The sequence below is a fragment of the Stegostoma tigrinum genome, chromosome 22, assembly GCF_030684315.1.
Source record: "Stegostoma tigrinum isolate sSteTig4 chromosome 22, sSteTig4.hap1, whole genome shotgun sequence".
NCBI classification, from domain to species: domain Eukaryota; kingdom Metazoa; phylum Chordata; class Chondrichthyes; order Orectolobiformes; family Stegostomatidae; genus Stegostoma; species Stegostoma tigrinum.
In genome coordinates this window covers 9,715,999-9,738,759 of record NC_081375.1, presented here as the reverse complement: position 1 = coordinate 9,738,759, position 22,761 = coordinate 9,715,999, and the positions used below count along the sequence as shown (strand labels likewise).

General features: G+C 37.8%; 1 protein-coding gene across 7 annotated transcripts in view; it reads left to right on the top strand.

Annotated features, from left to right (window-relative positions):
- Positions 1-22,761, top strand: part of helz (helicase with zinc finger) — a 279,455-nt gene that overhangs the window by 170,641 nt on the left and 86,053 nt on the right. For all 7 annotated transcript variants that reach the window (XM_048554824.1, XM_048554822.1, XM_048554823.1 and 4 more), the window contains one exon: positions 17,563-17,773. In XM_048554824.1, the coding sequence (XP_048410781.1) occupies positions 17,563-17,773 (211 nt within the window). The remainder of the gene's footprint in view (positions 1-17,562; positions 17,774-22,761) is intronic.

Below are 22,761 nucleotides of genomic sequence, written 5' to 3'. Positions count from 1 at the left end.
CATCGTTGAAGTCCAGAATGGTCGGCAGTGAGATGGCTGCTGAGCCCTGAGCAAGACTCTGGTAGTTGGCGGTGAGACAGCAGCACGGGAGAGAAAACAAGCCCAGCACAAAGGAAAGATTGAGCCCTCATGGTGAATGCCCAAAGTGGAGCATCTGCAGGCCCATGGCTAAAGTACTGTAGTGTGAACTTTTAACTTTCTTTCTTTATGCTAAGAAGAACTGTAATGTTGAACGTTTAACTTGCTTCTTTATTTTTCTGCTCTATACAATGACTTTGTACCTAAAATGGCGCTGAGAATGGTGACATTGTATATTTTCCACTGTACTCCTGTATCCCTGTACTTGTGTGTGTAAGACAATAAAGCCTAGTTCTAATTCTAAACTGACATCATTTCTAGAGTTTGGTTTTCACACCAGTGATACTTGGTGTTTGTCACTTTTGTGAAAGTTTTTAAAAAGAGCCAAGAGTCCTTTCTGGAACAGTGACTTAAAGTGTCAGAGAGTTGGTGACTGTAAACCTCTTGGAATGTTAATTGAAGATAGTGTGGAGTTTACAACTAGGAGTAAACACTGAAAGGCAAAACTGTTTTGGGTTTAGAATAATCAAGAATTGATTTTAGCTTGGAAAACCAGGAGATTTCAGTCTTTGTTGTTACGGCAGTTTTTGGCGGAGACGTAACTGGTATCATAGGCAAATGTAGTTTCTTTCATAGAAAGGAGGGACAGTTCAAAGAAAGTTCATTTACCTTGGTGTAAAGGTTTAGCTTGTGAAACTTGCAGAGGAGTGGTGCCTGGTTAGAAAATTTCCTGATTATTGGCAGTTTGAAAGCATGTAAGTTTTTCACTTCATATGTATTGATACCAGACTTCTTCATTCACATGACAGAATTGTGGTGAAGCAGTTGGAACCTACAAATTTGATATGGAAGCATAATTTCTCTGAAATGCAAGAAAGTGATGGAGTTGGAGAACAGATAAGAATTTGTATTGCTATAGGTGCTAAGATTTTTCAAACTGTGTTTTATATTTAGATAGCTTTATTGGTTTTAGTTTCCCCTTTAATGAATAAGCTTTATTGTTAATGAAAATCAGCAGTTTTGGGTACGTACATTTCAGTGAATGACCACCATGTTAAAATTGGAAGAAACCTATCAAGCCAGATTTCTTTTGAGGTCTAACTTATCCAGAAATAACATCATCTGGGATTGTAACAATTCTGTAATGGTAAGCCTTTTCCTTTTGTATATTGTTTGAAAATTGTTTCCCAGTAAAAAGCATTTGGAAATTTGTTCCAATCCTAGGGGACATTAACATTTAAAGAGAAATCCAAATACCACCTCTTAACCAGTCAAACTGTATTTCGAGATTTTGTATTTTTTTCACGCACGCACTTCATTGTATAAAAGGATTTGAATAAAGTCATAATGATTACTGTAACAATATGGCTTATAACTGCATACATTATGTACTCTGGTTTCCTCCTTGTGTCCTCAAAGAATTCTGTTATGAGACATCAATCTTAAGGTCCACACATGGTCCTGGAGTATTTTCCTCAATTCTAGTTATTCTGAGAAAAAACTTTCATTTGCCGTCCCGAGAGATGATTCAGTATGTGCAAATGATTCAGCTGCCTATCTGGATTTGTACTAAGACTCCGTGAATCCTGCCATAGATTCACCCACCAGATTCAAACTAGAGAATCTAGGCTTCTGTTCCTTGCATCATTCAAACTGAGAATACTCCTTGCTCAACTTCCATGCAGTCACTGGTGAAGTTAGTGTTTTCCCCTGCTTACAGTGTAGGTCTAAATAATAGTTCTTTATTTTGGCTCAGTTCTGTCAGCTACAAGATATACTAGTTCAAAACTGCAGTTAGAAACCTCTGCTAGTAAGCACCCAGATAAATTGAAATCACAGAGCTTTCCCACAATCCACCCATTTCCATGAATATAGTCTGCAAACCTCAGTTTGAATTTTAAGCAAATTAGCCCTTATGTCCAAATTGCTCCATCTGAGTAAAGCCACCAGCTGGTTTATTATTCTGTCTCTTCTATTGAACTAACATGGAGTGGTTTCCCATGTTTGTTTGGTGTTTTGGTAAAATTATCAAATCCCAGCATTCTAATTGCTTATCTTCACAACAGCAATCTTCCGAGAACTAAGCATTACCTTTAAATTATTAGTAACCATGAATAGAACATTCACAACATTATACCCTTCATGAAGCTTATAACAGTATGAGTTATTTTTTTGGTGATTAAGCTTCCACAAGCGAGTATCACAGAAAACTCCCTTCCAAATCAATGAAGAAATTTGAAATTAAATTTTGTTGTACTCTGGGGACCAAGTTCAGCGATTTTCTGAAGTATGATGAAAGATTTAACTAATAATGTGTGGATCAGTTAGCTTTCTCATAAGTTAATACTCAGCTGTATTACATTATATTTCACACCCCCCCCCCCACCGAGGGTCTGTTTTTTATGATTTGCATGTACAATTATTGCTGTTTATATTCCGATGAGGAGTTCTGTGTGTCAATCTATTGAGATTTATTTTGAGAGTTTGGTTTGTGTTTGATGTTAATTTGATTTGATTTGATTGATTTAACTGCCTCTCGTGATCTGTAAAAGGAATGGATCACAGCTGTGTAATGGGTCATTCTGCACTTTAACAAAGCAGCATTGAAGCTTGAATCCACTTCAGTTGCACCAACTTGATTGAGTATCTGCCTGTGTATGTGGGTATGTGACTGACGCATGTGGTCTTGTCAACATTTCATATCTCATAAACAAATTAAAGAGGTGATTTGATGTTTCAAATTACCTTACAATTGAGCTTTCTTCTACATTAGGCAGATTTGTTGAAGCATTAGCTAGCCCCCAGCTGGAAAATACAGAAACAACTGGAATGGTTTTAAAAATTACTATTCCATACTGATTATAAAAGCAACCTGTTTAAAAACATTTTCCTCAGTTTCAAGTTCACAGGATGCTTAGTAAATATTAATTTACTTTTTAATGAGCCAGAAAGCATGCAGGTAGTGATCTTGTAAAGCAGGTAACCATACGCTCGTAGTAAGTTATAATGTCAGAGAATGAGGAGTTGAATTCAATGATCTAAAAAAGCTGAAATATTCTTTCCAGTATTTACTCCTGAAATAAAAATGTAGATAGTGATTCTAGATGCACTCGGGGCATGGCAACAACAAGATGCTCAGGAGCAAGCAAACTTACAAAGCATTGTTTTAACAAAAAAACTCTGTTCACTGGTAAGGTCAACAATTATTACCAATCCCTAATTACCCTTGAGAAAATGATGAGCCAGCAACTGAGTTGCTGGACACTGAGTCACAGAAGATGGTTGTACTTGTTATTTTAGTGTCAAGACATGGGTCTAGGAGTTTCTCCTAAGTCAGTCATCTTGAATTGCTTCATCAATTACCATTTCTCCGTTGTAAAATCAGAAGTAGTACCACTCGGTAATGATTGCAGAGTATTTAGTTTCATTCAAGACTCTGGAACGGTCTGTGCCAGCATGCTGCAAGACCTGGACTCCACCCAGATGTTGGATGATAAGTGACACAGCGTTTTGCACAGCACAAGTACCAGACAGTGACCGCGTGCAATAAGAGGGCATTTAGCCATCACTGTTGAATGTTCAATGGCATTTTCTTTATTGAAACCACTGCTGCCACTATCACAGGAGGTTACTGTTGACAAGAAACCTAATGGGTAAGATGGCGATTTAGTGGTAATGTTACTAGAATAGTAATTCAGAAACCATAACTACTGCTTTGGATCGAATCCACCATGGTAGCTAGTGGAATGTACATTCAGTTACTAAATCTATGTAATATAAGACTGTACTCTGCAAAGTTAACTATGTGAATAATGTACATTGTTGCATCACCCCCATTTGGCTCATTCATGTCCTTTCAGAAAAGAAAATCTGCCCTTATCCTGTCTGTTCTTTCTGCTCCTGCAAGTTGACCGCACTGTGGTTGATTCTTAACTGTTCTGTGAAATGGCCTAGTAAGCCCATTCAAGGACAATTTGGGAGAGTGAACAAAGACAAACCTTGCCACATCCCTTGAAAGAATAGAGGAACAAAGCGCTGTGGAAAAAGAGCAAGTGAGAGAGTCATGCCGTTCTGCAGCAACTAACTTGCCTCTTGACTCATCTTTCTACCTTTCAGTTACGAGGCGTAAGTACTGTGATAAAATGCTCTCCACTTTTCTGGTTAAGTGCATCTCTGGCAGCATGAGAGGGGACAAAGGAGCTGCTTAATCAGCACCTCTCTACCTGACACATTACTGTCTCTGCCACAGATGTGCCATAGCTACAATGGGTACCAACTGCAAGATGCATTGCCGCAACTTGACAGTGCTCCCTGAACAGCATTTTCCAAAGCCATGTTACAATCCTGAACTAGACCAACAAATTTAAAACTGCCCTAAACAAGAGGCTCTGTCTTCTTCTGTAACTAAGTGTCCCATTGCCTGTCCCCTCTGAACTTTTCAGTTGTATCTCTGATCTGTCCTAAGTGACCTATTAAAAACCTTCCAACCAGCTCCTCCCCTTTTTCTAGGTTAACTTGAACATTGAATTGAATCTAACAATTTATTCCATAAATGTCACCAGCCATCGGTTGCTAGCTTGTTGAGTGCAAAATAATGAATTTAAACAGAGGATTTCATCACACCTCCAACTCTATCTAGAAGAGCAAAGAAAGCAGGCACAAGTGTAACTGCAATTTCCTTCTAAGTTTGCACCCCATCCTGGTTTGGAAATGTATCTCTACTTTTTTTTTGTCACTATGTCAATATCCTTGGAACTCTTTCCGGAACAGCAGCCACTACATGGATTTCAGGGAATCAAGCAGTTCTCCCAAGGACAGCTAGGAGTGTCAATAAATGCTAGGCCGGCCAGCAAAGTGCACATCCCTGAATGAATGATTGATAATAAAAGGCTCAGCACTGCAATTGAGGGACAATTGGAGATGGGCAATAATTGTTGGCATTAACAGTCCATCCATATGTTGTGATTTTTTAAAAAATTGCCTTTAATAGAGTGCAGGCTCTCTGCATATGCAGGAGTAATTGTAGACACTATTCTTAGAAAATTCCTTTTAATATTTAGAAGGCAACTGCTATAAATGTCTTCAGTTTCTTGTTCAATACCACTTTGTGTAAACATGTAATAGGTGATTGGGATACTTTTAAACTATCTAGGGTGAAGTAAAGTGCATATTGAATTTATAATAATGGGAACAATGTGTGGGTGTACTTAGTCATTTTTTAAAAGCTGCAGGATGTTGATAAAATACAACTGGTTGACCTACTTAAACTCCTTTTTGTGTGCTAGAACACGACTGTTTTCTACTCAAGATAACTCCACACAAAAGAAAACCCTGGAGAGATGCGAATTTTAGAAAAAAAAGAACTACTTAATGTTCATCAAGATTGTACCAAAGACGACATATAGTGAGCACATGCAATGTTGTGCAGAGTGACCCATTAATTTCGAAAGACTGGCAAAATTTTCTCCACAGTTTGTGCCTTAATTTAGTTGGAAATGTATTTCTCCTTTGGCTGTTTACACTTCACTGCAAGTGCCTTTTGAAGAGCTTGGGGCATTCAATAAATATGTGCTGTTCCCTAGACTTGACTGCCACATTGCTTAATCAAGAAGAATTTGTTTTCCAGCGGTACTCTAGAAAAACTTTCATATTTTTGCTGTTCTTTTCAGTTTAACAGTGAATAAAATCACACTTATTCAGTGTCTATCTTAGAGTGAAAGAACAGAAGTTTGCAACCAGGAATTTCCCTGTTTCCAAGTGATTTCATTTGGATACTAATGATTTCTTTTTGTCTCCACTTGGCCATTCTTAATTTCTTTTCTGTCAAGTGTCAGCTACATCCATGCTTTCTGAATGCTGTCACCTGCCTTTTCTCAGTTTATTAAAAAAGGTATTTTGATTTATCATGATTTTTATTTGTCAATGTGTTCAATCACTGACCTCCGTGTTTTAAAAACACAAAGTAAGGGACTACCAAGCCAGTTTTTCACTCTGAAATCTGACTTATCCAGAAGTAACTGGTTGGCATCATAAAACAATAGAGAAGGCTTAGAAGAATGAAACCAAAACTGAGACATTACAATGATAATGGGAACTGCAGATGCTGGAGAATCCGAGATAACAAGGTGCGGGGCTGGATGAACACAGCAGGCCAAGCAGCATCTCAGGAGCACAAAAGCTGACGTTTCGGGCCTAGACCCTTCATCTGATGAAGGGTCTAGGCCCAAAACGTCAGCTTTTGTGCTCCTGAGATGCTGTTTGGCCTGCTGTGTTCGTCCAGCTTCACACTTTATTATCTGAGACATTACAATGATCAGGAAGGACACAATACCTTTCATGACAAAAATAAAGAGCAGGTGGAAACCTTATGAAATATGAACCAATGGGTTATCAGATTCCTATAGGGTCACTGGAAATGTTTCCACTTCGGTGGCAATCAAAAACTAAGCCCCATAATGTGACACTATTGGAAAATGGAGCTTGCTGCCATAAGGAGTGGTGCAATTAATATTGTGCCCTTTAAAAGGAAGACCTGATAAGTACATGAGAGAGAAAAAAAATGGTAATGAGAGTTAAATGTACTGCAGTGAGATGCAGTTTTCATGGATTATATGTAACAACATAGACCATTTGTTCCTAATGATCTCTTTTTATGCTGAAAATTCTGTCAAAGCAAACCAGAAAGCTGGAAATAGGGCTGTTTGTGCCTCTGTGTCCTTTTACAAATCAGATATGATTTCTTCTGCTCCTTTGATCCTGTTTTTGGTTCTAAAGGTGGCTGCTCACAATTATAGTATTTCTTTTCCCCATTTGAGCTTCTTTTGGTGGTTCACATTGAAGAAAAGGCTAGGCAGGAATCTTGTCTCTGACCTCTGCTAATGCCCTTTAAATGGGTTTGTGAAGTTGATACAAGCAGCTCAAAATCACTTTTATGTCTTGTTCCTTTTGCTGCATGGGGCATGTTTAATGCCTATAAAATTAAAGTCTCCCTAAGCTGTAGTTTATTTGAAATGGAACATCTCGTGGCCCTCCATGATACAAATTGCGATTCTTTAAAGATTGATACTATGATACTTTGAGGATGGAAGAAAGAGTTAAATTTTAATTATCATTATGTATGTTTCATTTGTTCTTGTGTAATCCCACACACAGTAAGAAAACATGAAGGGAACTTACAGAGCAAAAAAAATTGAGGAAATTTCTTGTCCAAGGCACACATTGCTATAAATTTGTTTGTTTCCATAATGTTCATATATTTGGGACTGTCTACCTGATATTTTGCAACAGGCTAATTATTTCAGTATTAAAATTGAGCTTTGGTGTATTAATCTGCATTTAAATTGTGTTTATGGTTTATTGAGTTTTTGGTGTACAGATTAGACTGTGAGGTTTTGACAACGTGTGTTTTAGATATTGCATCTCTTGAATCAAAGTACTCAACTCTATTGTTAATAGCTCTTGAATTGCATTGCAACACTTTACCTTACCTTAATTAATATAGAAGATTGTAAATGGAACAAATTCTTGGTGCATGCTGCCACACTGCACTGAAGCAGCGTCACAACTATATTTACTGTGACAGCAAAAATTTGAAACAAAATTATTTGTTCAATGACTTTAATTTTTTTAGTGTTAGTGATACTGTCACAATAAATTTAGATGACCAACAAAGTAAATAATTCTTAATGAGTGTTGAAATCAAACTATTGGTCTCATATATTCTTTGTTTTACTCTGTGCAAATTGCACATGTCTGTTACTGAAACATTCGCAATTATATCTGCATGCTTGTAAGTTGAGATATTCATTTTGACTGGTTAGATCCTTCTACAAGATGTCAAAGTGCAAATAGAATTTTTCACTGAATGGCCTACTCCTGCTCCTAATTTGTGGGTTTGGAGATGGACACGAAAGTGAAGTTGAGGCCACAGTATGATCTGTCATGATTTTTTCAAATGTCGGCATGTTCATTGCAAGCATCCAAATGTATCAATGTTCATTGTTCATTTTGGGCAAGCTCCTTAGTTTGCACAATGAGCACTGATAGCAGAATTAAGCTTAAATAATTATGGGCATCATCTCTGCTTTTCTGTCACCTCAGCTGTTGCTTCATCTCGCAATTTTTGCCGTTGAAAGTTAAATTGCCATCTAACTCTGCCCTTGTCAATTTTGCTCATTTTGGACTCCCGACACCTGACTGGTATGACATGACCTAAGAGATAGTAAGAACTGCAGATGCTGGAGTCAGAGATAACACAGTTTGGAGCTGGAGGAACACAGCAGGCCAGGTAGCATCAGAGGAGCAGAAAAGTTGACGGCTTGGGTCGGGACCCTTCTTCAGAAAGGGGATGAACTGGCATGACCTAACATCAGTTTTGGAGTACCTTCACTTTTTTTTGGTGTTTTCAAAACAAATAGTGAATTTGCATTGGAGTTTCCAATTACACCATAAGTGCCTGTCTGCTGTGTACCATTGATCCAATCAAATTTGGAGAGCCCAGGTTAAATCCACCATGTACTGAATGAACCTATTCAGTGAAGACACTGCTGCAGTCATAACAATAGTATGTACCATTCCTGTCTTAAGAGAATAATATTCCACACTTCTTAAATGATTCGTAATGAGTTGAGGGTGAGAATTGCAGCATTATAATTAGAATACATATGTTGCTGTGCCAGTTTTCCTTCCAACAATATTTGAGAATCTTCACTCGTGCTATTAATTGTCTTTTTGGCTGCTTGCCAAGGAACCATTGCTCCAATTATGAAAGTTTTTACTCTTTTCCCAAATACAAATTAGTTAAAATTACAAAAATTGATGAACAGAACAAGTGTATGTGTGTGTGTGTTGTGTCAGCACACACGTTATCTAACTAATTGAGAGTTGCCTCAGTGAATAAATGATTTTGCACAGGAAAAGTGCCTTGAATATACTTAGAGCTAATGAATTACATTTGGAATATAACTTTTCTTTTAGGAAATGAGGCCAAGACTTTATTTCTGCCAGGCTGTCAACTTACAGTGCTTTAACAAATTCTGTGCACCCTTAGTATAAACAATTGGTTTTCCCATTTAATCTGTAAGAATATATGAAAGGCAAAATTAGGTGGAGGAAGGGGTTCATTGAGGTTTCAGTTACAGGCTGCATTCCAAACCAAGAAACAGCAGATCTTCCCTGTCATAGCTGAACCTTGTTCCATGTCCCTCTATCTTGGCAAAGAGTGTTGAAAGTATGGGCATGACTATTGTGCTAAGATGCTTCGATCTTGCAAAGGGACAGAATTCTTAAGTTCGATAGATATACCTTTTAAAAAGAAAATTACATTTCTAATCTGAAAGTTGCTAAATGTTTCTGATTTGGATGATCAGGATTTATCCAAAGTAATGCTCCAGTAAAATATAATGTTGATGCCAATACAAGCCCAAGAAAGAAGAAAGAATTTGCATGTGAGTAAAATGCTACTGAGGTAGATTTGAAGAGTAGACACTATTGTGTACAATCCTCTCGTGACACCATATCTCAACAGTGGAGTAACCTCCAAGATTTAAGATGGCATCACCATTTGCATTGGACTTAACCTGGGAAACTGACTTCCTCAATCTCTCTGCGATTGTCCCATCTCATAGTACTCCTGAGCAGCTGCCTCTTTGACTAAGTTATTTCTTTTTTAAGATCTTCTGTGATCCAGAATCAGTCTTTGACCACGTTCTTGTGAAGCTCCTTTTAAAAAAAAAAATCCTTTGTTCAAGATGTTCAATAAATTGTTTATGTTTATGTTTCCATCCTTCATCCCTTTGACTGCTGGGAAGCCAAGGAGGCAACAAAGAGGTATTGAACTCACTGGGGTCAAGCATAGGATTGAGGGCAAATAAATCGGGTAGCATTGTTCACGCAGTGCTAAAGAACCTATGTGTGAATAAGGAAGTAGAAGAGACCAAAGAAGATAAGAATACTAAAAATTAAAACTATTGTCCCAAAGAAAAATACCTCAGGTTTGCTACAAAAGTAAAATTTTATTTATGTACTGCTAATGATTTTTATAAAACATTGTGCTGAGAAGGAAATCTTCATTACTTGCTTACCATTAACTTGAGCACTGTTCTCTAGCTAGGACTGCATAGAATCATGATTGCACACAAACCTGCATCAACACTGCGTCAAATGCTATCGAAGACTAATGACCTCATACCAACAGTAAACAGGACTAATGTGATATACGGAATCCCATGCAGCAAGTGCAATGAACATTACGTTGGATAAATGGGGAGGAAATTGACGACCAGGATACACGAACACCAGCTGGCAGTTAAAAAGACACAACCAATATTCACTTGTCTCAATCCACTCAGACGTTGAGGCCATCAGTTCGACTGGGACAAAGTAGTAACAGACGTGGAAGGAAATTTCTAGGAGGCCTGGTTCTCATCACTGGACTCCATTAACAAAGTCATACAAATAGACCATGTTTACAGACTGCTGCTGAAAAACAGTTCCGGAAGTGACAAGACCCACCACACCAGAGGAGCACATAAATTCGGAACCTGGAGTGGTAATGAAACATCCAGACATCATGGAACAACTAGCTTGGAGAACAAGCGAACAACTAGCTTGGAGAACAAGCGAACAACTTCAAGCAGTTTTACTGTTATGACCTTAGCCAGTGGTAATACTGGACAAATCAGATCCCAGAATGAAACCCAACTCAATACATCTATGTTAATTTATGTAGTTGGTAATGAGGTGGTTAGCACTGAAACATACTCACACGAAGCTGCACATTTTCTTTAACAACAGAACGTAAGTCCATCACCTAACAAAAACGAAAAATTAGCAAAGCTCTAAACTGTAAACCGGTGTTAGCACACATCAGAATAAAGTTTCAAATTGTTTTCCCAACACTGTCTTTTGCAGAGACTCACTTACAAAGAAATATCAGTTTTTTTTTGATTTTGCACTTAATTGGCTTTCCACTGTTCCCTTTTCTTGAAGTATGGAAACAGTTTTACAGTTCCTTTTTGTGTCTGCTGGCATGAACCATTCACAATTCTGATGGCCTAAACTGTTTCCGTTCGAACAATTTGAAGATCTCTATCTGTACTCTCCTAGTTTGGAAGCCCGATAGATTAGAAATCATTTCTGCTGAACTGATTTATTCCCTGTCCATGACCTGATTTATCTTCTCCCTTAAATTCTGGATTCTTCTGAATTAAAAGCTTAGTTCCATTGAACTGAAGCCTTTTGAGAGTTGAATTTACTAGAAATCAGTTGAGTGCCACTTTTGGTGAGTTTTGTGGAGGCTTTCTCTCATCGAGCCTTAATGAGTCTCCTCATGCTACCTTCCCAAGCTCACCTCTTATTACATCCTGTGGTGCCCTTCTCATCAAATTCTCCCACTTGAGACAGGTAAACTGGCCTCTGATTGGACCTTCTGGGATTCTTGGCATTGGTGCCATCTCTGAAGCCCAGCCATACACCCACTCAAGCAGTTTGCAGCTATCATGTATGGTTCCTGTCAATTGTCCAGGATATGTTGGACAGAGGAACATTGGAACCTTGCTAGCGGGGTCCTGAAGGCTCTTGTGGGCAGAGGTGTGTGCAGTCACTGACAAAACAGCATGTTTTGACCTGTTAATGATGGGTTTCCAAGGTGGAGAGTCATAAGAACAAGCAAAGAGCTGGAGTTGTTCTGACTTTCTTGTTGGGACTCGGTGCTGTTTAGTTTCTGTCTAGCACATGAGAGAATGGGTAACTGCGTATTAATGAGATGAGATGATATGATGAGTGTGCATGCATGCAAATAGACCATGCTGTTTACTAGCAAGAATCTTGTTTTGTCATCCCATGCTTGGATGGAAAATTAAACATCTGGCTGTCAACATCAGGAGTCTCTTCACTGCCACTATCAATGAATCTCCCAACTTTTTGCCATTACCCACATTGTTTATTGGTTATGAAGGTTCCACCTTGAATCCTCAGTTCTAAATGTACACTAATTGTCTTAATAAATTTACTCTGCTGCCATAAATATAAGCATGTGTAATTTAATGCAGTATAAATGTTTAACCTATTATCCACAAGAGTCTGCTGGGCTGTTAATTGGAGTCATATGCATTCTTGGAAAAGATTTATTTGGGTCACCATCCAAATGACTTTTAGACCTTTCCCAAATAAATCTTTATTTGTTACTTTTTTAAAATTTTTCCAACATTCCTACAGCCCTTTTTAAAATTTTTTTTACATATACTTCACATTTTCTTTATCATCTGTGATGTTGTCTCTTTGCCATCCCCCCCCTCGCATCCACTCTCATTTCTTCATTTTTATTTTGTTGTCTTAAAACCATTAATGTGACAAATCGAATATATTTCTAGACAAGCTGCTTTCCGTAACAACTCCAAGTGTTCATGTAAGCAAATTTCACTCGGTTAGCAGCATTGACAAAGGCTTAAAGCACAGCTGTCCAAAAATATGAGCGTGACTTGTATCTGTAAATTGAACCTGAATCTCTAAACAAGATTATAGGCGTTAGTCCTGCAAAACACACCCTGTGAAAAGCTCTCAATACTAAAATGAATGAACAGCTGTTTCAGTAGGGCTTCGTCCAGCTAGCTAGGTTTTTTTCCATTCGTGGTCAATGGGCAGAAAATCTAACCCAGTAAATTTATGAAAGATCTGCTTTTGAAGGATGCATTGGTAATTTTACTGGACGTTGCCTCAAACTCTCTCAAGACATTTTGTACTCTGGCTCCTTAAAAGATGAAGTTTTGCATTTGTCTTTTTTTTAAAAAGTCATCAAAAAAGTTATATTTATGTGGCTTCCTATCTCAATTTCAGAATATCTCAAAGCTATTTACAGCCAATAGAGTACTTTTATGGTGTAATTGTTATAATTTGGAGAAATCTGCCAGTCAGTAGTCACTGTGAAATGCCATGGACAATGAGATATATTACCAAATAATTTGTCTTTGATCATGTTAGTTGAACAGTAAATATTAATCAGGACTCGGAGAGCACTCCTTTCCTCTTCAGAAACTGCAATGAATTTTTTTAATGTCTCTCGGAGAGTTTAGATGGAATCTTCAATTAATGTATCATATGAATAACAGTATCTCTAACAGTGAGCATCCATAGTTTTGCAATTTACTATCGACTTAGATTATGTAGTCAAGTTTCAATGGAGCTTGAACTCATCGTTTGCTGGCTCAGAGATTAGCGTTGAACTGAAGCCATTGCTTGTAGATGTAATTCAGAATGAGATTCCAGTGCTGTGCTGTTGGTGTGTGTTCCCTGAGAGAGGAAACTGACACTTTTCAAGGATACTGATGTTGATTCTGATCAGCATAAGATGATCCAATTTTCCTTTTCTTTGGAGTATGAAAACAGAACTATTTTACTTTATCTCATACAAACCTGTTGTTGATGTGCCTTTCTTTCTGAAGGGCATTTCATAAGTACTTCATTTTATTTTCTTGCCTCTGTGAAGAGTGAGCTGCAAAACACCTACAATGACTTTAGTGGAATTTTTTTTTCCATTTTGATTACTTTAGGTGATGCTCATCAGAGAGCAATATTTATCTAGATCCGTAGAGGATGGTGGTGAACATCATCCTTTGAACCACAGCAGTTCCTGTGCTGCTGATTTGTTTTCCTCAAAGATGGTTAATAATGTAAGAGCATTAAAATATGTCCATCAGGACAATTTGTGAGAAGAATTTGGAGGTTACGGGATTCTCATGAATTTATGCTACTTTTCCTTCACATTGATAAAACTCATGGATCTTCGAGCTATTATCAAAACTGCAGTATACCCTCGAGTTATACTGTGGTTGCAGCATTCTAGTGAGGAACTGGGGATGGAATCCACTATGACAGATATTGATTAACTCAATTTCTTTTGCCGAGAGTTTTCAATTCTTGATTTAATATTCCACCTATTCAGAAGAGAGCATTCCATCTGACTCCTGATTGGAATCATGTAATGTTTTAATGCTGTTTGTGTCACTGTTGCATTTGAAGTATTTTTTTCCATCCTAGGCCATATCAGTTATGCAGACTGAAAGCTCTGACAACCTGGTTAGAACCTGCCCAGCTATTCACTGGTGGGACTTCTGTTTTCTGATCTATCTCTTTATCTTACATTTACAGTGAAGTTGGCTATGAAGATTATTTAAAACCCATTGTCAAGGCAGCTGATTACAGAGCCTCTGAGAACATACTTATTTGGGTATTACTGTCTCAGTGTATTGCCACACCTTTATCTCAATTAAAGTCTATAGTTTTTGGTTTCTTAATTTTTAAAAAGCGATTTGTGTATGTTCAGAAATGAATTCAACCCAAAAGCCTTCCCTGTCACCTTATTACCTAGTGGAAGCAACAAAGCTTCAATATTCATGAGCTTTAAAATGTACTGGAAGTATTCTGCCTCTGTAGTAATTAAAGCTTTGCCTCCAGTCAGAAATGTTATAGAAATTTTTAAATGGTAAAAGACTTTCAATCATGTTGATTGAATAAGACATTATTTATATGCAACTTCAGGCACAGATCAAAACTGTGGGCAGTGATAGAGAATGGATAAAATGCATATATTCTTTTTACATCTGCTTTGTCTCTTGCAGATGTTTGAATGGGGTTTGTTAATTTTATCATAATTGAGTATTTCCTTCTGTTCAGGTAGTGAGCATTAAAATAGGTACTGGCTGGTAGAAATTATTTAGTGGGTTAGGAGGTAGATTTTTGTTGTGTGCCTCTCTAACTGGATGGAATTTAGAAAAAAGGAGGTTATGCTGCAATTGTATAGGGTACTGGTGAGGCCAGACTTGGAAGACTGTGTGCCATTTTGGTCCCCTTTTTTACGAAGGCACTTGGACGGGATGCAGAAAGAGGTTCACTCGGTTGATTCCAGGGTTGAGGTGGTTGGTTTATGACAAGAGATTAAGTAGGCTGGGACTATACTCATTGGAATTTAGAAGCATGAGGGCTGACGAATAAAAACACAAAATTATAAAGGGAATAGTTAAGATAGAAGCAGGAAGGTTGCTTTCACTAGCCGGTAACTAGACCTAGGGGTCATAGACTCAATATAAGTGGGAGCAGATTTAGGACTGAGTTGAGGAGGAGCTTCTCCCAAAGGTTGTGAATCTGTGGAATTCTGTGCCCAGCGAAGCAGTTGAGGCGGCATTGTTGAATGTTTTTAAGGCAAAGATAGATTTCTGAACCGTAAAGGAATTAAGGTTTATGGTGAGCAGGCAGGTAAATGGAGCTAAGTCCATGAAAAAGATCAGCCAGGATCTTACTGAATGGCAATGCACGCTTGAGGGGCCAGATGGCATACTCTTGCTCCTATTTCTGAAGTTCTGATGTTTTTAAATAAAAAGCCAGCAAGTATTGAACAATTTGACTTCCGTTCTACCTTTCACTACCTGACTTATCTTGAATTGAACTCTTAAAAGCCTTTCAGTAGTTTTTTTAAGTCTATCCAGTATATACATGTAGGCAACTAACTCTGGAGACCCCTAGGTCTAGTTATTTGATGTCCACACATTCATATTCATTTGTTTCTATCATTGACATCATAGAACTAAGAGGAGGGCGCTTACTCTACCTCTTACTAACACCAGTGCTTCGTCAGAGGCTCACTGATGATGTTACCTAGAATGATGATGAAACGTCTGAAAACTAACCCTACAGCTCAGCGAGCAAACTCACATCCAGAACCTCAACCTGAGCTACAAATCTTCTCAAAACTCACTGGCACTTACTCTGTCATGCCTGTACCAGCTCAGTGAAGAGCTATCCAATTATACTATTTCCCCTGTTATCCAGTTAATCTCATTCTCCTCTTCCTTCCGCCAGACACTTCAAATTGGTTGTTTTAAAATGTATATCTAATTTCCTTTTGAAAGCCACTATTAAATCTGTTACAACAAGCCTTTTCAGGCAATGCACTTAGGTAACCACTATAAAAGAAACCAAGTTTTCTCATAGATAATGGGAACAGCAGATGTTGGAGAATCCAAGACAACGAAGTGTGGAGCTGGATGAACACAGCAGGCCAAGCAGCATCTCAGGAGCACAAAAGCTGATGTTTCAGGCCTAGACCCTTTATCAAAGACAGGCTCTGGTTGGCTCTGATGAAGGGTCTAGGCCCGAAACGTCAGCTTTTGTGCTGCTGAGATGCTGCTTGGTCTGCTGTGTTCATCCAGCTCCACACTTCGTTGTCCAAGTTTTCTCATTCCCCTTCTGATTTTTTTTTTTGCAAATAATCTTAGATCTGTTGACTTTAAGAATTTTATGTGGTTTCGCTTTACTGGAGGCCACCTTAAAATGTACATTGCATTAATTGACAATGGTTCATAAGCACCAAACAAATTTGAATGCTGACAAACCACTTCCCATCAATCTGTATCATTTCAGGGTTTGAGTTACTGCCAACAATACGTACAGAAATTAGAAAATCTTAAAATAAAACTAGTCAAGTAGGCCACAACACTGCTTTTCAACAGCAGTTTATATTTTCTTTGGAAATAATATTTTTGCAGTGATTTTTATCTTGAAGGTGTTATGTAAAAATAATTGTGCAATTATTCTGCAATTCGAGGTCTATTGCAATTCTTTAGTTTAAGCTTGATGATTCTTTTCCTCTTCTTTTTGTTATCTACATTGATTTGCTCGCGCTCCATAAACTATTTGCAGTCAGACAGATAATCTGTTTTTAACCTTTCAGCATTATTCCCGCAAAATTGTCTTAGATGTTCCAGAGCAACTTGTTTTGTTTTCTGTAACTCTTCCAGTTGCCACATGGTGGCTGAGATTGGGAATTTGATACAGGTCAACTTGGAGGCTCAGATGTTTGCCATGTTACTGATAGAGCAACAATATGTTCCAATTATTAATAATGTTAATCCAATGCTTGTTATAAAACAATTTACACATGATTACCTTGCCCTCATACAAATTCTTTCACTGGTACAAATGCTTAAAATCAATAGTTATGAAATCTCCCAAGTTTTATTTATTAATAGATCTATCACACATCATCTTCTGCAACTCAAACTCAGTTTTTTTTAGTAGAATTGACATAACTTTCAACAAATACAGGACAGCATTTGAACACTGTATTTTGTGTGATAATATTGAATACTGAAAATGTAGCTGCTATAGTATAGAGGTTTGCCTTTGTATTAGCAAACTTCATTCCATTCTTTATTTCTGTATTTCAGAATGTGTATTGTGATATGTATCCATGATGTGTATTTTGCCTCCTTTCCAGCTGTTAAATAACACTGCCTGTGATTTCTATATTTTACGAAATTTGAAGTATCTATACATTTTATACCTGCGCTGTTCTATCAATGACTACTTGTCTGTGTGCCTGTATGAATTTTACTTTCTTTACCTGGTTTAAAAATTCATTTCTTTATACTCTGAGATGTTGCATATTGAGCCCAAACCTCATCTTAATCTCCCCCTTGCTTTGTCTCCTAGGAAATTCTGGGAAAGCTTCATTGATATCTGTCATGAGAACAACAGTCTCCATGGCATCACATTTGAGCAAATCAAGGCACAGCTGGAGGCACTTGAGTTGAAGAAGACGTATGTCCTTAATCCTCTGGCTCCAGAATTCATCCCGAGAGCTCTCCGACTTCAGCAGCCAGCAAATCCTAACAAACAGCAACAGCAGCCATCCCCACCTAAGGTACAGTGATTTTGAAAATGTTTCTTCTTGGCTTTTGAGTTTGAGCTGAAAGTTCACATTTTATTTAAATGTCAGTTTAACTTGTTGCCTCTGGTATTTGTAGGTGTATTTGAATTCCTAGTGACATAAATTGGTGTGTCATGTCAAAATCTGACAGAATACAGTTTCTGTCCACACATGCAGTTTAGCAATTGAGCTTAATTTTCCTATCCCAACCCTCCAAATGGAGGCTTTGAAAGGAAATGAGGCATTTTCCTAGAGGTGGAAGAAAGTGGAGGCCATGTAAACTCAACTATCACGTAATAGCCAATTCAACAGGAATGAGGGTAATCTTCTTTAAGGCAACTTGGTTCGAAATGGATTAACTGATAGTCATTAACACAACTTATCAATAAAAGGGCTAAATTTCCTTGGACTGTGGGCATAATTCTGCGAGTTCTTTGAGTCTGCTGCCGTGAACCTTCAACAATTCTGACAGCGTAAGCTTTTCATTTCTAATAACATTTTCTGTCCAAGCTGTCCTGGCTTAGAAGCTGTACAAACTAAGCGTGATTGGTTTCCCGAAACTGAAAATGTGGTTCTCTTGCTCCAGAAAACCATTCTGTCTTCTCAACTGAGACCTTGAACCTTCCGTTCTTGCATTGAAACTGAACTAAACAAATCTACTGAAAAACCTTAAACTAATGGCTCTCTGATCCATTGTAAATTCCGCAATATAAGCATTTAATTCATTAAATACTGGCTTTGTTCTCTCAGGCATTTGACTACAGTCACACATTTTCTGGATTGATGCAGTTAATTTTATTTTTATCTTTATTTATTCACGGAAGGGTGTCACTGGCTCGGCAGCATTTATTGCATTGCCGGAGTCAGCCACATTGCTGTGGGTCTGGAGTCACATGTAGGCCAGCCCAGCTAAGGATGACTGTTTCCTTTCCTAAAGGGCATGAGTGAACCAGATGGGTTTTTCCAACAGTGAATTCATGGTCGTCATTAGATTCTAAATTCCAGATATTTATTGAATTCAAATTTCACCATTTGCTGTGGTGGGATTTGAACCTGGATCCCCAAAATATTATCTGAGTCTCTGGATTAACAGCCCAGCAATAATACCACTTGGCCATCGCCTCCCTAATCTCTGTAATGAAGACCATGAAACCATTGTCGATTGCCAGAAAAATCCTTCTAGCTCATTAGTGGAAAAGAAGCTGTCATCTTTACCTGATCTGGCCAACATGTGACTGCAGAACCACTGCAATGTGGTTGACTCATAACTGCCATCTTGGTACTTAGGGCAATAAATTCTGGCCTAGCCAATGAAATCCACATTTCCCGATTGAATGAAAGAAAGTTTCAGTTCAATTAACTAAATTTCAGGTAAAATTAAAGATAAAAATCTCTTGGGTTTCTTTATTAATGCATTGATAGGTTGCTTACTCCAACAGATTATACAGGGCCGAATATTTTTGTTTCTGTGCATTACAGCAGTAACTACATTTCACATCTACTCCACTGCTCATAATGAACATTGAGACATTCTCAGTTAATGAAAGGCACTACATAACAGGAAATCTTTTGATATTATTTATTTGTTTTCTTATTGTAATATAAGGCTTTTAATCTGCTCACATTCAAAGGTTAACATCAGTTCATTCAGCTGATAGCATGTACGCAGGAGCTGTTATAAAAATCCAAAGAAGGGCTGTTGAAACTATCCCTTCAGAGTTTTATTAAATTCTGAGATTGCTTGGTAAATTTGTACTTCCTTTCTTCACTGCTTTGTCCTATTTTTAATTTCTTAAGCCTGGAGATTTGCACAGTTGTTTCATTGGTTGAACTATATGTAAATAGTGGTTTACCCTCAACTTTGTTAACAATATCCCTTGGACCTTTTAAAAGTTCATTTTAGAATCAACAGTTATTTTAAAACATCAGTTCAGTTATCTGAATATTTTCCTTGGGTCTTTGTAACTTTTCATCCATTCCCTATGCTCTCTACATTCATCTAACCAAATTCTTTGAGCAGTGAACATCACCTCCTTATTTGCTTGCTACACCACGTCACTTCAATGTTGCTCCTTCCGGTTTTTGATGTGGTTTAGTGACCACAGGAGTTAAGATTTGAATTGTGTGGCCAATTAGCCTCTGTGACCGACTTTTCTTCCTAATCGTTATTCTGTACACTGCTTTGCAGAGCTTTGCTTCCAGCATTTTGAAATTTATCTTTTCCTGACTTTCGTCCTTTTTCTGCCCTAAATGGTGACTCATCCAATGGTCATTAAGCACCTGCGAGTCACTTGTCCAATTTATGATTCTATCAGAAAATGTTTTATTCCTTTATTAGATCCATAAATGTAAGACAGTCACTAATAAATCCAGTAACAACTTCAGACGCAATTTCTTTACCTTGTGAGTTGTGAGATTGTGATACTTGCTACCGCAGGGACTAGCCGAAGGGAATAAGATCAATGAGAACCTAAGTACGTGAGGGGCTAGGAACGTTAGGTTAGTGGGTTAGTGAATCTCATGTGGATTATATAAAAAAACACGGACCAAACGTAACAATGGTCTGGTTTAATACTGAGGTTTTATGTAACAGATGGAGCTTACAACAGAGCTGAGTCAGATTGGTGACTGAGCAATTACCCAACAAAACACAATACCCCAGCCCTAGAGACTGGGCTGAGCCAATTGTATGCAGGCGATGTCTTTGCTGAGATCAATTAATTCAGCACATACTGAAGTGAAGCATGATTGTCCTTTTTTCTTTCCTGAGAGTTTGTACTAAAATACAGTGCATTCAGTCACTTAGAGCAAATTCAACGATCATGAGCTGAAAAATATCATTCCTTTAATTGATAGGTTTGTAGATCATTCATGCCAGATATCAAATGATGGTTGTTGAAGTTGATGGCCATCTAGAAAGAACAATAATTTTAAAACCTAAGCTATGGATTCTAATACTCTCTAAATATTAGAACCAAATATTCTATCTTTTTATAATGTAAACTTTGATGTCCGTGTTTGAGTGCAGTGAGTTTTCCTTAAGATGTATCTCGTCTGTTACACTTGTTGCTTTCAGTAATCTTAATAAAGAGTTTTTATTCATTCAACAAACAGAATAAATAATACTATTTTGTCTATTTCTTTTTCTTATCCATTTAAGAAGTTAACAGCTTTTTTTAAGCTTTAAAGCACAATGAGGACACGCTAGCAATAACCATTCCTGCATAATCGAAATGTTTCACGAAAGAGTTGGAATTAGAGACGATTAGAGAAGGTGACCAAGACCATGACCTAACATTGAGGGGTGTTTGAAAATGGAGATTGATTTAATGCAGTAAAATAAAGACGCAATAGGTCAAAGTTGCGAAAACAAAATATTGATTGAAATGTACAATGCAAGTTATAAAATCCAGAGTGGAAGAGGGAGGTCAAATCCAGGAATAGAAATTTGGCAGATCAGGAGGCCACATTCTTCTCTTAAACGTTATTCGCTGAGGTGAATGTGAAGGGCATGTGGGATGACTGAATAAATGATTTTTATTGTCGTGTATTTTATAGTGTGAAATACAATAAAACGTACAGACAAAATTTTCTTTCGGTGTTGTGATAATTGTGCCATTTTGATGGTTTTAAAAATAAGAGAAATGGAAAGATCTAGCTTAAAGACAAGCCCATCAACATTTGAATTCTGAGCTGGCTCACAGCCACCACTGCTTCGTGCCTGTCTATGCCACACCAAACTAATGTCGAAGTTGCCGATCCTCAGATGCCATCTTTTACCATTGGGCCAATTCACCTCTGCCACTGCCTTGCTGTTGCCTGCGCCAGATCTACCAAAGTTGGAGTTGCATATCTCACCATGTCCCACCTCGTCAATGTTGCTATGAGGCACTTCTGCCACCACTAGACCCAAACAACAAAGAAGTCACTGATTCTCAGGCACGTCTTTCACCACTGGCCAACCTCACTGATGTTATCTATGCTGATGCAGCAACTGCTGATTCCAGAGTCCAGTACTCGCCCCCAAAAGTAAGTAAGGGCCCGCACTCCTCCATGCTGGACTCCAAAACAAAAACATCCAAGGAAAGGATTCGGATGGGAAGCCAGTGGAGGCCAGCAAAAGCCAATTTGTTTGGTGAATGGGACTTGAAGCCCAGAAGCAGAAAGTGGACAAGAGGATTCTGTCTGAACTGCAGTTTGCATAGAATGAAGCTTTAGGCAACAGCAAGGAGAACATTGAGAATTTGAGCCAGGAGCTGATGCAAACAAGATTAGGAATTTTGGCAGTAATGGAGATACATGAGGGATGGTGACAAGTACATTTCAATTTCTTGGATCTTCACTGCAAAATATGAGTTTGTAGTCTTCAGCACTTTGAAAATAAAAAAAATGGCTGAATTTCATTCAGAAATCTGAGTTTAAGATTACTTATCAATTTTATTTCACATTGAGCACCCACAAGCCTTTGTTGCACTAGTGTGCTTTTTCAAAGACATCTATTAGATATTTGCCTTAGGGTTTGGATCTTATGATGCAAGAGAATGATTTTACAGTTTTTTTTTGTTACCAGTGTTATCATCCTCTGGAATTGATTCTGCTTTGAAGAATGGAAACTGGCATGACAGGTTCTGATGGAAAGACCTCTTCTTTTAGACTTGCATTAAACCTATTATTAATCTGACTTCAAGAAGGAAGAGATCAAATGAATAGAGTGATTCTCACACTGCGGTAATTGAACTGATGTGTCTTTTAAGAGCTCAAAAATAGTAATTTTATCTATGTTGTCTTCTACATTGAGTTGCACCATATGCAGCTTAATGAAACATGATGTTTTAAAATAATAAATATGTTGTCATTTTGTATATTAGAGAGTTTGTACTCACTAAATTAGTGGTTTGTTTCAGATATCAGTGCTGTTTTTTTTCCTTTGAGTGATTGTGGAGTTCCAAGAACATGAACTGAATTTTTAAAAATTTCTTCAG